This window comes from Helicoverpa armigera, chromosome 21 (assembly GCF_030705265.1).
Source record: "Helicoverpa armigera isolate CAAS_96S chromosome 21, ASM3070526v1, whole genome shotgun sequence".
Taxonomy (NCBI): Eukaryota; Metazoa; Arthropoda; class Insecta; order Lepidoptera; family Noctuidae; genus Helicoverpa; species Helicoverpa armigera.
Genome location: NC_087140.1, coordinates 2,966,921 through 2,983,963, shown reverse-complemented (window position 1 = coordinate 2,983,963; position 17,043 = coordinate 2,966,921). Strand labels below are relative to the sequence as shown.

General features: G+C 35.5%; 1 protein-coding gene across 2 annotated transcripts in view; it reads left to right on the top strand.

Moving 5' to 3' along the window:
• Nucleotides 1-12,238, top strand: part of LOC135118352 (inositol polyphosphate-5-phosphatase A-like) — a 30,389-nt gene extending 18,151 nt beyond the window's left edge. Inside the window, exons 4-13 of one of the 2 annotated variants that reach the window (XM_064040148.1) lie at nucleotides 589-714; nucleotides 1,207-1,335; nucleotides 1,725-1,886; nucleotides 2,399-2,523; nucleotides 2,931-3,038; nucleotides 3,480-3,576; nucleotides 4,048-4,184; nucleotides 4,810-4,951; nucleotides 5,317-5,353; nucleotides 11,998-12,238. In XM_064040148.1, the coding sequence (XP_063896218.1) occupies nucleotides 589-714; nucleotides 1,207-1,335; nucleotides 1,725-1,886; nucleotides 2,399-2,523; nucleotides 2,931-3,038; nucleotides 3,480-3,576; nucleotides 4,048-4,184; nucleotides 4,810-4,951; nucleotides 5,317-5,353; nucleotides 11,998-12,155 (1,221 nt within the window). In that variant the 3' untranslated portion in view covers nucleotides 12,156-12,238. Of the gene's footprint in view, nucleotides 1-588; nucleotides 715-1,206; nucleotides 1,336-1,724; nucleotides 1,887-2,398; nucleotides 2,524-2,930; nucleotides 3,039-3,479; nucleotides 3,577-4,047; nucleotides 4,185-4,809; nucleotides 4,952-5,316; nucleotides 7,767-11,997 lie in introns of those variants that run through there. The other variant, XM_064040147.1, reaches the window with a different exon arrangement.
• Nucleotides 12,239-17,043: the final 4,805 nt, after the last annotated feature.

Below are 17,043 nucleotides of genomic sequence, written 5' to 3'. Positions count from 1 at the left end.
GGAAAAGCAATTAGTTGTTAAAGTATTCGTGTTGTCATTTAATTACCAATTGTGTAATTAGTGTCACTTACATATGTGTTAAGTCATTAGACGAAACTTAACTACAAAATGGCTAGATAACACTTAATGGATTACGATTTACAACTCTGCATTTTTGCAGTTAAATTTTATTTTAAAGAGATTGGCGATTTTGAACTCCGTACATATCTTTTCAAGCCGATAATTTCCTTTCGAAGTAAAATATTATTGGTCGATATCTAGCTCTATTTATTTGTCACGGCTGTGTAAACACTCACTCTCAATTAGGAAATGGTCTACTAATTTATCCTTGCAGTATAAATGATCGCAAAAATTCTATCTCAATAATTTGTCCCCGTAGTCTAAACTCATATAAAACTTAGGCTCGGGCAGCCAGACTTTTTATAGGACAAATAAATAGGGCAGATTTCTGAGGACGTGTACGTTGCACTATTTCTATCAGAGTATTCTATTTTCTTCTGCAAAAAATCAGGCACAGGTTATTGGAAGTAGGCGAGCAGTCTTATATAAAAAAAAAACAAATACTGACTCAATTATTCTTCCTTCCAGTGTAAATGGTCTCGCAAAGGGTTCCTGCGCACGCGCTGGTGGATCCGCGGCACGGCGGTCGAGTTCGTCAACATACATCTGTTTCACGACGCCTCTAACCTGCTGGCTATTGAGCCTTTTCCTTCTGTGAGTAATTAGTAGTTTTATATTTTTTTAAGGCTTTTGTACAACCTATTAAGCTCTCTTCATATCTAATGCTAGCTGTTTCCCGCGATTTCACCCACGACCCTGGATGACCACTTCCTTTTTCAGAATACGGCCTCGCGTGTACAAAATTTCATTTAAATTTCAATTCGGTTTTTTTAAGTGAAAGTGTGACAGCGTGAACACATGAACTTGAACTTTTATAGACCCAATATTTTATCTAAGAGTTTGTAGAATGGAGATGTTATTTCAATTATAAGCTTAGGTAACATATCTTTTGAGTTCAGGCATTTTTTTCATGATTTCTTCACCAAACCGCTTTGAGCAAGCGTGGTGATTAACGCTCAATCTTCTCTGTATGAGACGAGGCCTGTGCCCAGTAGTGGTAGAGTAAAAAGGCTGATAATAATGATTTTCTTCCCTCTCCTCCTCCCCTAACTTTCTTGACAAATTGCTACTTTTATAATTTTCCAGGTATACTGCAGATCGCGGCGCCGCGCGTTACGTCACACGTTGCGTCATCTGCACTCCGACGTCAACGCGGCTCCGTACTTCATCTTCGGAGACTTTAACTTCAGGACTGATACCGCGGGCGTTGTTAAGGTAAATAAATAGATGTTATATACAAAGGCATTTTAAAAGAAAATAGGCTGACGCAATATGAAACACTATAAACGAATCATGAACGGATCACTACGAACGCGATCATGGTAGGTGGTAGATTTTTTTTGCTACGAAGTGTTATTTGTTGTTTCCTACTTTATAATTTTAGATTTATAACGTAGTATCCGATGGCAAAGGTTAAATAATAAAAAAAAACCTTAGACCCAAAAGTACGGATTCTTTTTTGCTCTTAGAAGTCATTCTTCACCAATAGACTAAGAAAGGAAAATCAGTCTATTTACATTTTCCCAGTAAACAATCTTAGCCTCATATTTACTACACTACTCCAACACATATACTAACAAAATCCCCCCTCTTCTGATAACCAGAAGGTGACAGAAGATCTCTCAGGCAGCCGCCTACAGAACGGCACGAATGTAGACGCGTGTAAGCTGCAGTACCGCGCCCCTGCAGACGGCAGGCTGGTGCTCACGATAGGCAAGAAGGAATTCTCCCATGTCGACCATCAGAAGATATTTAGGGAGCCTTGGGTAAGTAAAAGATTAGTAAAAAGTTCTTAAGGCTTAAATTGATAGAAGATTGATTGGTTAGATGGTATTGGTGACCATATTTTATTGAAGCCATCTGACTAACCTTTTCATAAACTATGTTGGGGTCGTTTCCAGCCTAACCGGTAGTAGCTAAGTACCACAGTTTAACATGGAGCGACTGCCTATATAACCTCACTATGTACTCCATCTGACTGAAGACTGATTGACAAATTTTCTGGCTTCTCACAAGACGTTACAATCAAAGATGTTTCAAATTGACAGCCGGGACTAATTTATCACATCATCCGAAACACAAACTCGCTAAGACAATATGGTCACCCATTCACTGACCGACCATACTAACCGTTACTTAGCGTATAATTTATGAACCCGTGTGGCTGTTACTTAATTCCTCTTAAGTCATTTAAATCTAAGATATAAAATTTGTTCACGGTAGTAGTTTAACTTTTCACCCGATTAAAGCACTAAAAAGCTTGCCACTTTATTTCCAGCTGCAGCGCTTCGACCGCGAGCTGGAGGCGCTGCGGCCGCACCTGTACGAGTTCCCCGTCAAGTTCCCCCCCACATACCCCTTCGAGGAGGACCCGCTGCTGCCCACGCACTACATGAAGACCAGGTAATACCAGTTCCCCAGTGGCTGCAGAATTGTTCGAAAGAGTTACCGCGGCCCTGGTACATAAAGGACTTAAGAAAATGGTGGGTTTTGATTGAGGGGAATTGAAAGGGGAACGAACCTGTCCGGGGCACCGCGGTTTTCGTGGTGCAGTGTGGGAGCAGATCAATATTTTATCTGTGTTTACTTTTCAATTATCAAAATCCCTAAAAAACCGAAACCCACTTCAGCAGTTCTCTCTGAGGCCAAACACGAGGTAATTAAAGGATGGATCAGGGTAACTGCTACATAATATTGAAGAATTTAGTTTTTTTTTATTTCTTTTTGCGGTGCCCATTCCTTTATTTTCTATCAACCTCATGATCAACCGAGCCGTGTTGTATTTTAATATAAGAATATTAAACTTGCAGATGTCCAGCATGGTGTGACAGGATCCTGTTATCTCAGTCGGCGCGGCTGCTGGTGCAGACGCAGGACACAGCCCGACCTGCTGACAACAGACATATGCATTCCTCTAGGTTTGTATACCTTTTATAATGTCTTTAAACATTTTTCTGAGGAAAAATATCATGTTAAAATAAAATTGAATTTTTGGTTCTAAAAGATGTATGTTCTCTGACAACCACAGGTGACCACATAAATTGTGATTTATTTAAAACTACTGTTTAAAAGGAAGTGTGTTTTTTTGTGTTTCGGTTAATTTGGGACTTAGTAGTTTGGATTCATGACTTTTATTTAATAATATGAATAACTGTTGCTTTCATTCAGAAACTAATGCTGCCATATCTTAAGTAAAAAATTGAAATATATGTAACAAAAACTATCCTATGCCCTTCTCCCGGTCTAAGTTACCTCTTCTCTATATAAGCCAGTATTCATGAGTTATAAAATGTATAACTAACACGACTTTCGATGTATTAAAGTTTATATTATTTAATCTTTACAACATATATTTGCAGGAAATCAGTGACAGACTCAACAGACAGCAGTGGTCGAGTGTCGTCGTCTGACAGCAGCCCCGCAAGGTCCGGCTCTCCGGCGAGGCAGAATACACAGGTAACAAACCTATAGGATAAACATAGTTTTTTTGTGTGTAAATATTTTAGACCCTTATATATATTTTTCACATGCCTATACTGTGTGGTCCAAAATGTGACGAGGAGTGTCCTATGTTGATTTCTCATGACATGAGGTACACGGAAGATACGCAATTTATTCTTTGAATCTGTTCTTTAAAGTCTGAAATTGCTATTACGCCTTGTGCCTTGAGCAAGAGGAGTGATAAACCCTCATTCCTTCATTGTGTGAGAAGTGGCCAGTAATCCTGCAATGGGACGATAATAAGGCTGATGATGATGAGAATCTTAAAGAAATAAAAAAATATAAAGCGATTATTTATTTGTATTCAATTTGGATAAAAAAAAATTAATGCTATAAGTATTTATTTATATTGAAACATTCAAATTGAGAACCACCCTCGAATTTCTTTTTGGTACCCCTAGTTAAAAATACCATCAACATTTCCAGGGCAGTCCAGGCAAGACATTAGAGAAGAAAAGCAGCATGGCAGAGCTTGATGCTCTGTCCGTACCTGTCGCCAACATGAACTTCAGCCGCAAGAGCATCGCCGACCCCACCAGTGTGCAGCAGGCCATCAGTGCCAGGTTCGAAATCGTCTAACTTAGTAAAAATCAACTTTAAAAAACTTTGAAAAAATATTTTTTTATAGGTTTTCAAAAACAGCTACAAAAAAGTCAATTTAATGAAGTAACGAGTCCAGGGGTTTAATTATTTTTATCTATAATTTGATGACTTGATAATTGGCTTTTGGTGTTCACCAGTTGGTCAAAAGTTCAAAGTTGGTCTGTATAGCCAGTCACTATATTTAAAAAATATTTGATACACGTATGAAGGACATGTATGCGAACAAATATACTCAGATATTTCAGAAATCAGAAATATCATCATTTTTTACCTGTCCGCTTCGCGTGGAATGTCCTTTTGGTTAGACTGGTTGTCAGATTGACTACCCGTAACGGCTGCCAAGCATGTTCAAATGACAGCTGGGGTCGAAAATTGTACTTTCTGAAATGTTGTGGAACTCGCCACAGTCGTCACGATAACATGGTTAATTAGCAACTGATTGAAGCAAAGCCTAACTTTATGATGTAATTATATGTAGTTCGGAACGACTCGTGCATTGATCAGAATCGTCATTTTTATGAAAACAAGATAATGATATATATCACTGTTATAGCAGCTAGATAATAATATTTACACATCTATCAGGATGTGTGAAGCAGAGGGCACACGTCGGCGACTGGTCCGCAACCAGTCGGAGGGCGAGCCCGCGCCCCGACGCGACCCACACACGCGGCGACGGGTTGCTTACGGCGTCATAGGAGATGCTGCTTGTATGGGGGATCATAAGGTAAGACTATATTTCGACCATCAAAATTAACTTTATTTACAGGTTTTCTAAATCCCTATTTATGCAAATACATACCTATTCAATATATTACAAATTAAATCTACATATTTACAAAAACAAGGAATTATTAAAACTTATTTAATTATTACATGCTCATTAATTACACAGTTCACATTTCTTCACTTTCATAATCTGATGAGACAGTAACATTCATAAAGATATATTTTTTAATTTAAATAAGAAATCCTTTTCCAGCATTTGATAAAATTATTTTTATCACCTTTCTTATTAATCAATTACACATATCAAAAATCATCGACATATCTTAATTATTATCAAACTAATAAACACAATATCTCCCACAGCCAATCTACTTACGCGTGATGCTCCAAACGGACCGAGGTAGTACTCCCTGCTGCAACCCCCTCCTCTGTCCCCTCCCCTCCACCCTGTCCCTCACCTCCCGAGCCTCCCCCCTCCCCCGCCTGCCTACAGACCCTGACCTCTACGCGAACAAGAAGCTCAAACTACCCCCCTCTACTAGCCACCCAGACAAATTAACAGACGAAAATCTCAAACGTACTAGAACGGGATCATTAAACGAATCTATGTTTCGAATACCACATGTAGAAATAACTAGTGCTGACGGCAGTTACGATGGAATTTACGTTAACGATATCGATAATACTCTTTTATCTGTTCGACGATGTGTCGATCCTTATACGCCAGAAAGTATCGATTCCCACAGCCCTAATGTCGAAGCTTCATCTGGTTCCGATGAATTATCAGTCGAGGTTACAGAAATATCGACTAATAAATCGACTAAATTGAGCCGAGACAGAAGTGTATCACCGACACAGTTAAAGAATCGATTAGATAAGTTGCTCTCGGATAAAGATGATAAGGTCAAATCGATACCTGAAATTCAGAGGTTGAATAGTCGGGAATCCTGTAAGTCTGAGGCTAGTAAGAGTAAAGGTGGTTTGTGTTGTTTGGCACTGAAATGTTATGGGTTCTGTAGGCGGAAGGCGAGGAAAGTCAAATGTGATTGTAGCGGCTTAACCAAGTGTTGCACTTAAAAGCTTATTTTTTTATGTTGGGATACTTAAACGCCACTTAATTTTAAACTAGATAATATCTTAACGTATGGTGGATAAGGTATTTTTGACGTATCCTAATATAAGTCTGAAGTTAGGCAATTTAACTGTCAAGTAGTATTTTTTCTCCTTAAAAGTTTCTACTATGCTGATATTCAACTAAATTCGGACTTGCCAAGTTACGTCGAATTAACTGTGAAAAATAATTTTAAAAAAGACTTGAATTTTAGTAGGCGTTTAAGTGTTACAATAATAGTAATGTATCTGACTCGATTAGTTTTTGTTTTAGTCGATTTTTTTAACGATTATTAACTTTGAAATTTAATTCGACTTTTTTGTAGTGACGGTAAAAAGTATGGTTTTTTGCAATGGTATTATTATTTTGTTATTTTTGGACATTTTTGAAGTTGATAATCGTTTGATAATGCATTGTTTGTGCAGTTTTTATTTTTCGTATTTAATTGTAATGCACTGTTTTGACTTTTTTTTATTTTGTATTAATTTTTAATTATTATTATAAAACCTTTAATAAGGTTTTGTTTGACCAAAAAATGGTAATATTCTTACCGTGGACGCATGGTAATTTGATGCCGCATGCATTTTTAACTTGTAACATATCAATGTCCTATTGAATCTTAATTTAATTATTCAATTAATTTGTATAATACTATTTTAGGTATAATCTTGCTACTAGTCGAAATAATCTATCGATATATCGATTAAACCCTCGAGTCACCACTCTAAAATATTTGACAGTCAAAACCATAGAGTGTTGTGGACTTTTTTTAAGGCAAAAGCATTATTCCTAATTTTCCACTATTATTAATAATAAATTATTGCAATATTTTTCTTAAGGGGGGTACTCAATGCAATATAATAGTTAATATTTAATTTGTTATTTACTTAATGACTCAGTTAATTTAATAAAATCTTATACCAAATGGTTTGTAAAGTCTAGTCTCTATGCTCAAGTGGATCTTAAACGCATACTCCTTTGAGTATGTTAATATTTGCTTCTAAAAATTATGATTTTGTTGGTTTGGTCTAGGTTGCATACTAAAGGACAAATACTCGCTTTCCACCCGTCGTGAAATATGCTTAATCAATTTTAGCAGAACTTACAAGAAAAATAAAATGTGAACAATAGACTTAGTTCCATGACCACTAGAACGGGCTTTATAGCTGAATCACAAAAGAGTGAAATAAATGAGAAAAAAAAACTCTAGCCTGACATCATTAAACATTTTTCGTCCAAAAAGTTTTGCTAAATTCCTTTACTGTAAAGCATACCTTTGAGAAAATGGTTATATAATAAACCAATAGGCACAGTGCATAATGAGAAATACAAAATCTTCTAATGCAATTTACCTGCACTTCTAAAACGACTTTGTGGTGCAACGGCTAACCTAACATCATTCTTAAACTATATTTAACCTAGAACATTTCAACAAAATACGACACTAAATAACTTAAAAAGTATTATAAAATAATTGGTATTTTATCTAAATTAACTTTAACTTAACAGTCACTCTTAGTTACCATTGTTTTTGGTTTAAAGTCACTATTTTTATTTAAGACTGGTAACACTTATCTTATTTAATTTTTCACAGTGGTAAGACCTTACGATATTATTTTTATTTAAAAATGTTACTTACGCATAATTCATTACAATTTAAATTAAAGATTGTAACACTTAAAGTATAAATAGTAAAGTGTTACAATCACAACACTTAAAATTATTTTAAAAAAATTTAAAATTTAAAAAATAATTTTAAGTGTTCCACGAAAAACACATATCGATATATTTTCCGTTAATAAAAGTGCTTTTGGATAACATCGATATTTTTCTCAGCTCTTGTAGCTATCGTCAATTATTTCAAGCTACACTTTTATCAATTAAAACTACTTATATCTACTATTTCCTTGGAAAATCACAAAAGAGGAAAAAAATATGTCGGAGATAGTCAATAGTACGGTCACTGAACGAGCCGCAAGCGCGCCCTCTGGTGGCGTTTTCGGTGAAACAACAATATGGCGCGCTTGCGGCTCGTTCAGTGACCGTACTATTGACTATCTCCGACATATGTCGGAAGGCGTCATCAGGAAGGCAGGCACTATCGTCCGACATCAGTTAGGGTAATCAAGCAAAGAGATAAATTTGGATCTACAACGCTAGGCAATAACACTAGGTACACTAGACGTGACGTAGGGTAGTAACGCCACGAACACTCAATGAAGACTCGACCAAGACTGAACTAAGACTGAACAAAGACTGAGCTCCGCGGACGCCGCGCTGACCGCCACGACTCCGCCAAGCGCGCCAAATTGTTGTTTCACCGAAAACGCCACCAGAGGGCGCGCTTGCGGCTCGTTCAGTGACCGTACTATTGACTATCTCCGACACGGCCATAACTGACATACACACGTCCTCGTGTGGCTACACATTGTACCTGGTGACAGAAGAAAACAAAACTGGAGTAACTTTTCAGCTCGGCCTCCCTGACTACACGAGTAGGAATGACAAAATAATTTTAAACAAAATAGAAACGAAATATTTAGAAAGAATGCCACAATCTTAAAATCAATCGAAATCAGATCACACAATCTCGAATTAATGCACCATGTAAATGATCCAGACAGACCTAAGTCAATCAGGAATCGATAGGCTCCAGTCCTTCTTACTGGGCGTGTCAAAGATGAAAAATGATCAGTCCTTCTCACTGATAAGTTGTCACAATGACACAAGCATTCCAGTACTTCTCACTGGAATACTCCTAGGATCTACCCAAGGGATATCAGTCCTTCTCACTGATATGGTAAGGTAGGAATTGCATCTGAACAATGAACTTTGCAATGGAATTAGTAGCATTAACTTGAAATAAAATCAGTGAAATCAATTCGCACAAAATCAGTCACAATTATCAGTCAGATACAATTATCATGCGTGCACTAATTAGAGTTCGATGAAGTACCTAATCAACAGTAACTAAATCTCATTCAGCAGCTTGGGGCATCCTTATATCGTGGGCATACTTCTAGGTTCTATTACCAGTTAAAGATTTCAAAACATAGCGATCGCCTTCAAGTAACACAAGAACCTTAAATGGCCCTTTAAACTTAATTTATTTTCTTTTTAATCAAAACTAGGTTACCAACTTTCAGAATAAGGGCTGCTTTGTGAAAGTTCTAAAACCCACAAAGCGATTTCGTCCCGATCCGGGAATCGAACACAAGACCTCGTGTATAGCAGTCACGCTTGCGACCACTTGGCCAACGAATCAGTCAAACAGTATACAGTTCTAGACAAGCTAGGTACAATAAAATTGGATTGATCTCACCCGGTTTCCACTCTAAGCGCGTGACGATGCGCATATCACTATGGCGCGCAGTATAGCAAGGCTTTCGCGGACGTGAAGCCACGTAGATGCACGAGCACCAACACTCCGATGTGACTCAACACACGATGACACGTTGGGCTCCTGGCAGGCAGCTGGGCTAGGATGCTCCGCAGTAATTTTGTCGCCAGATTGCACAGTAATCAGCGTCATTGTTGAAACATAAAAAAAAGACAAATTCGGTTAATTTTCTAGCATACCCTCAATAACTAGCTTGACATGTAACAATGGAAAACGATACCATTACCATAACCGTGGTTACCATACTTGTACCTTCGCTGAAATTCCCAATCAATTTTCTACTACCTACATTTCAAAATTATTGACGTTCAAATCTTTTTTTTTTTTTTTTTTGTTAGTGGGTAGAAATTTATCTTTGCATGGCGAATTCGAAACGCATGTGGGCATTTGGATTGCATCCCACTTCTGATGTCGGAGGGCGACATCAGAATGGGACTATCGTCCGACATCAGTTAGGGTAATCAAGCAAAGAGATAAATTTGGATCTACAACGCTAGGCAATAACACTAGGTACACTAGACGTGACGTAGGGTAGTAACGCCACGAACACTCAATGAAGACTCGACCAAGACTGAACTAAGACTGAACAAAGACTGAGCTCCGCGGACGCCGCGCTGACCGCCACGACTCCGCCAAGCGCGCCAAATTGTTGTTTCACCGAAAACGCCACCAGAGGGCGCGCTTGCGGCTCGTTCAGTGACCGTACTATTGACTATCTCCGACAAATATATATAACTCGACTACAATATTTCCGTGTAACGACAAAAAATATATTTTCATGCCATTAGAACAAGTTAGATCAAATCCTAGCTTAGTTAAGGCTACAAAAGGAACAAAAACACTGACATACCATAATATACACACTAACAAAAATAATATATGTAGCCACCATTATTTTCTTCGTAGTCGAGTAAAAAGATCGTAAGTTCTAACCACTGTTCACTTAGTGCTCTATTTATTAATAAGAAACGATTAGCTTTGCGTACTATCCGTAAGCAGAATTACTGCGGATTTCAATAACCGATCCATCGATTCGTCGTTTGCGATCGGAGATTGCATTTGGACATTACCTTCATGTAAATTAAGATTCTCTAAGAGCTCTGCCTCATTAAGACGCCATGGCGACGTCGCCAAATTGGAAGCGTGGCCACGAGTTACAGTTCTCTACGTGGCTTCTGGCTACACTGGCAGCTTGATGACGACAGTTGCCACAATAATATACACGGTAAAGTGCACCTCCCTCACACAGTCGCCAGTGTGGTCGCCAGTCAGCCGCCATTTTGGACGGTTCTACATCCATTCCTGATGACGTAAAACTTATGAATGGATCGGTTATTGAAATCCGGAGCAAATCGTTTCTTGTTATAAGATCCGGGCAGTAGTAATACGTAAGAACACGTATATGTAAGTTAAACCTTGACGAGGTGTCAATTAAAAATAAACTTTATTTGCACTGATTTAGAGTTTTATTTTGTGTATTTTTATTTTGTATCTTGTAGATGCGTTTTTAACGAGCTTTTAAATTACATGCATGGTTTTCGATAAATATTGGCTATTGTATCGCGGTTTTGGAAGGGCTGCACTTTATATAAAGAAGCCAGAAAGTCTGAAATTAAGGCTTATCCGTTATACCAGATAGGCAGTCGCTCCATGTGAAACAAAAGTTATGCCCGTTTTCACCAACAATCTCTTAATCTAAGTGCCACTTAGATTAAGAAATTAGATAAGATAGATTAAGGGCTCTCCCAATTTTGACATAAATAACTATGTATAAGGGATACCTAAACTTTGGTGAAAACAAAATTCTTATTAAGTGTTCCGTAAATGCTCTTAGGGGATCCCTTAATTTAGGTATTTGTTGGTGAAAATGGGCATTAGACTAAAATCGGTCTCCCAGCACAGTTGGGAAAAAGACAGATGACGATACGCAATCTTTGAATATTAATTTTCTTATGTCGACTTGAAAATAAAATTGGAGACAGATTACTATCGTTAAAAATAATTTAGTTGTATCTAGTGAAACGTGGTACGAACCAGCTTTATTAAAATATTGCTTTAATAATAATGCATGTAATTTATAAGTTGTATGTATAGATGTTTTGAATTGCTCCCTTTGTTATTTTGTTGTTATTTTCAGTTTTTGATGTTGTGGTTGTGCGCTTTGCTTGTAAGTATTGAGTTTTTATTTTAGTTTGTATTGTATTTAGAACTATTTACAGTAATATTCGTGTAGAATTATTAGATTGTTTTGTTCATGAAAATTTAAAGTCTTAGTGAACTTAATTTTGTTTACTTTTGCTATTATATCAACCAAAAATAAGTCTTACTGCGCTTTTACACTAGCGGATTTTTGTAAAAAAATTAAGCGTATAAGCGCGACACCGCGCCGAACCGAGCGTAAAATCCGGTGGTGTGAAAACGCTATTAGAAGCATTGAAATTATAAAAAAAAAGTATTTGCGATTTATATTCTTTATCATATTAATTACTTACACACTATTCAAAATACTGAAACCGTAACACTTACGTTTCAGGCAACTTTCGCCAGGAGTTTCATTCTGAATCGTCTCCCAAACACATTAAGACCGAGGACCCGGAGACAGCTGACAGCGTCACCGATACCCCCAGCTCACGGTACATACACTTCAATATGGAAAGCCCTAATAGCATATTTAAAGAAACTGATATATAAATATGTATATTTACTATATATTTATTGTATATCAAAGTTTCAATAGTAAAAGTTGCGATAAACTGCAATTTCTTTGAAGTAGGTAAAGTATATCTGAATTTGTAACTGGGAGAAAAAATATCTTTATGTATATATTTCTATATAATTCTGTTAATGGTAATTAATTTGCAGTAAAATATATAAAGAAGGATAATAGAAAGATACAAAGTTCTTCAATTACTAAAAGTATATTGGTATATGCAAATATGGTATTTATCTTTACTCCCTACATATATATGAGTAATTGCCAATTACAGTAAAAACTTAGCTACTTACTTAAGACATTTTCTCAACTATTAATATTATCATGGATATTTTGAAAAAAATGAGCATTCATATCATAAACATTTAGGAGAAGCTCTATCTATTATTGAAAGTTTTAATTTGAAAAATAATAATTACATTCCAAATGAAATGATTACAAAACGTAATTATTTTTATAAATATGTATTGTTACATAAAATAAAATTTTAGATAGGTTAATAATTTAATTATTATAATTATAAAAAAATACTCATCTAGTCTTAGTTATTTATATTTTATGCTGTTTTTGCTATTTCTCATTACTATTATGTATATGTGATTATACCTACTTCTATATTGAATTATTTGAATTTTAAATGTATGTAATTAATTTAGGATAGTCGGGGATTTACCACAGGGTACTTTATTTGCAATTTTCTATTTTTTGCATATTATAAATAAGGAAGAATATTAAATAAAAATATATAAATACCTACGGGAGTCCTGCATTACAATTATTTAAAATACTATTTCACAAAGAATTACTGTATAATTAAAATGTATAAGTTTTTAACATGGATAGAAAAGTTTTGCGATGGCGTTGACCACATTTCGCACAGTCGACTTGAGATTATATTTCGAAACTTGACACATAGGTTAGTATACGCATTATACCCTAAGTTTTTTCTTGGTATCACACTTTCAATTATCATATAAAAAAAAATCAATATAAAAACAAAAACTGTTTGACGGACTCCCCAGTAATAAAATAAATACAAAATAATCTAGACTTAGATCGTAATCGGTGTCTATAATAATGGCTAATATACCGTTCAATAATATAGCATGTAGATAAATAAAATAATAATAATAAACCCTCCAGAATTAATAATAGGTACGATTAATAACTATGCTCATCACTATTGTGATAATAATCGGATACTGATCATTCGCATCACATTAAAATAATAATAAAAATCTTTATTTCTTTGCACTTTTAAAAAAACTGGATCTATTAAATTTCATCACCATAGACTTATAGAGAACAAAGGTCTATGTGTCAAATAATGTTTTCAAAATTATTTAATTCTTCTAATTAAATCTCTGTATCACATTTATTCAATGTTCTAAGCTAAATATCGCAAAAATCACAATCGGTTCAGTAGTTCCTCAGATGATCATCAAATCTGTATTGTGACATATTAATATACTAAACATATATAATAGATTATAACACTTCTTCCTTACTTATAAGATTTCAAATTCTTCTTATGTATAGGAATTCAATATTTATTGTCTGTCGTAGAATCTGTGGCAAGAATTTCAGATTTAGACACCTAGTTTATTAAAATGGTAACAAATGTTGCCTAGAAAGATAGTAGAAATAAGTGACCCTTTTATGGGACTATTGAAAGTCATAGTATGGGTAGGGACATAGCTGCAATAAATATTTTGTATATTAAAAAGTCCACGTACATTAAGGGTCCGTTCAGACAGACCGGCTCGGAGAGCATCGGCGTGCATTTTTCTTTTCACACAGACCGGAATCGGCTCCGATCGGCTGCGTGAGATGCAATCGGAGCCAAACGTCAGCAAGACCGAGAAAAAGTACGCGATCGGAGCCGGTCGGCACCTCTTATCATTTCACACCGAGCGCCTTTGAGCATTCTTAATGACAAAAGCAGTGCGCATGCAAAAATAAACCTTACTTCAAATACTAAGTACCCGATTTTCAACGTCTTAAGAATTTGCTTCTCTCCGAGCCGGTCTGTCTGAACGAACCCTTAGGCACCATGCAATACTTTTAAACGTAATTTTTTTAAAGATATGGTATGTATTTAGGGAAAAATGGCAACATTTTAAACTAGAAATAAATATCTAAATTATGTTTATCATATATATCTTACATCTAAATTATTTATACTGTCTTTCAAATTCTTTATACGTATTCATTGAACCATATCATTATCGCTGTCGTAAGTTTTAACTGTACCTGCCTTAGTATTAATATTATTTAAAATAAAAAAAAATATCCTATTTAAATAATTATATTATGTAAATAAAATACACTAAAGTAGATACGTATGTATGTATAATCAAAATATGTAGTGAGTTTTATGCATAGTATGTATTTTATGATCAAGTATTTATTTTGTAATCAAATACCTACATTTCTAGTCATTTTTAAACGTATAAATAATATTTATAAAACTAAGTTCGCCTGCAAAAGTATATAACATAGATACAAACATTATTTTGGAGGTTTGTAAACTCTAATACAAAAAAAATGATTATTTAATATGATTTACAGCTTCTGAATGTAGTTTCTATCTTTGTATACCTACAGGATATAAAAACTAAGTCTAATAACAAAACATACCTAGTAATTTTAGATAAAAGCAATATATATTTAGGTAAGCTAAACTAGCCAAAGAATAAGTAGGTACTTAGTTTCATCGCATCTATTAAAGTCTTTAATATAGACCGAGTCTTTGAGTCAAAACTAGGGAATGCAATCCCGACTCGAGATTGCAAATTCGGGATCCCGCGGGATTAAAAATATCAATCCCGCGGGATCCCAGAATTTTCGGGATCCCGTCTAATAAAAAAAAAATTGGATTCAGATGACTGAAAAAGCTAATAACTGCTTGTTTGTGATAGTGAGGTTAATTAAAATAACATATTACTCGAAAGAAAATAAAAACCTTCATTCTTTAATCTTACGAAATTAACGTAGGTAAATTAGGTAATCAGAACAATAAGCTTATTTCAAGGGAATTAGGAAAAAGAGTGATTTTGAAAATGACTTCTTAAAAAACAAAGGGTATTAATAGTTTCATCTGCTAAACGGCATCTAATGTCCGTTGCAATGTACCCCGCTGCTGAGAATGCCCTCTCCGACTCAGCGCTGGTTGGCAACAGCGTGGCGAAGCAATTATATGCAAACTGCAAAAATCCATTTCTTTTTTAATGCTAGATTCTAATTTGTCTAAGCTCGTGGACGTGGATATACGTGCAAAAAGACTTTTAGAAGCTTGCAGAGTTTCTTCTAATTTCTCTTGAAGTGTTGTATGTGTGTGGTTGTGTGTATGTTACGTCGCTGTCCGCTGACCACTGCCGCCCAATCCCGTCAATCTCGAACGGGATCTCGTCATATGATGCGTCGGGATTGATCCCGAAAAATTACACGAGGTCTCGCGAGATCGGGATCCCGCGGGATCGGGATTGCATTCCCTAGTCAAAACACAGTCTTGTAGGTGTTAGAAAAGACAATCAATTAATATTATATTGTATTATCGCCATATTTTCACATTTATTATATTTAATTACATGTCTATAGGTTATGATTACCAAAGAATCAACTTGTTTTAATAACTACAGGCATCAGTATTTAATCAAATACGATATTTTGACACTATTTAGTCAGTTTTTAGTCAATGGTGACTTATTTAGTAGGTATTTAAGAACGCAAATATATCGATAAATAGACAAATATTTAAAATCTAGGTGTCGTAAACGATAATACAAATAAAAGAACACCAAAGTGGAGAGATTGTACCTAATTATTATATCTTTATATCGATGTTGTAATAATTACATTCTTAGATAGAAAACATGTTGTGTAGCGTTGTAGGCCTCGATGAAAAATTTTGCATCGTCCAACTTTGAATAATATCGGAATTTAAAAAAAATTGAAGTGTATGTCTGGAAAAACCAGGTCATTTTTCAAAAAATATATATCCAAACCTCAGAGGCTTGATTCTGCTAAGTTACAAATATTATAACTATGATAATGTGACAATTGGATAACAATTGAATATACTATGTAGCTAATATGGTGTTTATCCATTAGCTCGCTGACTACCAATGCATAAAGGACAGCACTTATCTACGGGTCCCTTAATGGCAGAACTTATTATGTCATAATCCTATTTGCATAAAAATCAGGCGTGAGACATGGTTAAATTAGTAATTTAGTATTTACAAAGTAATCTTTGTAATGTCAAAAATAAGCTTCCGAAACCCGAATTAAGTATACTTATTGATACCATCCAGCTTTTTGAAGAGGTCTACAACAAAAAACCAATTATTACATGTATTAAAACTACGTATATTTAGGAGCATATTTTGCCAAAATACCGAATTGTTTTGTAAAAAGAAAAGAAATAATATTGTTTGTATATTTATAGGAAATAGATCACATCTCTCTTCGCGTTGTTTCACTACTGCTGTTCTGTGTCGTGTATAGTTTAGTCGGTTTTAGTCAACTTTAGTCGTTCTTGTTATTAACTTAGGGCTCCTATAGAAAGCCGACAGATTCAACTGATATGAACATTGGAATTTAATAAGGGTACATCTACACGGTGCAAGCAACTTGCGCATGTTGAGACACATGCAGGTTACATGCATTTTAAGAACGCGCGGGTCCAGCGACTCGCACATGTACCAAAGCAAAATACCCACCCGCGGGCTCTTGTCACTTGCGCGTGTTAACTTGCTCCAGCTACATGCGCCGTGTAGACGCACCCATACTTCCCTGTCCCATCGGTCATATGTGATACACACCGATTGGTTAACTATTGTATCTGCATCTTGGATAGTGAAG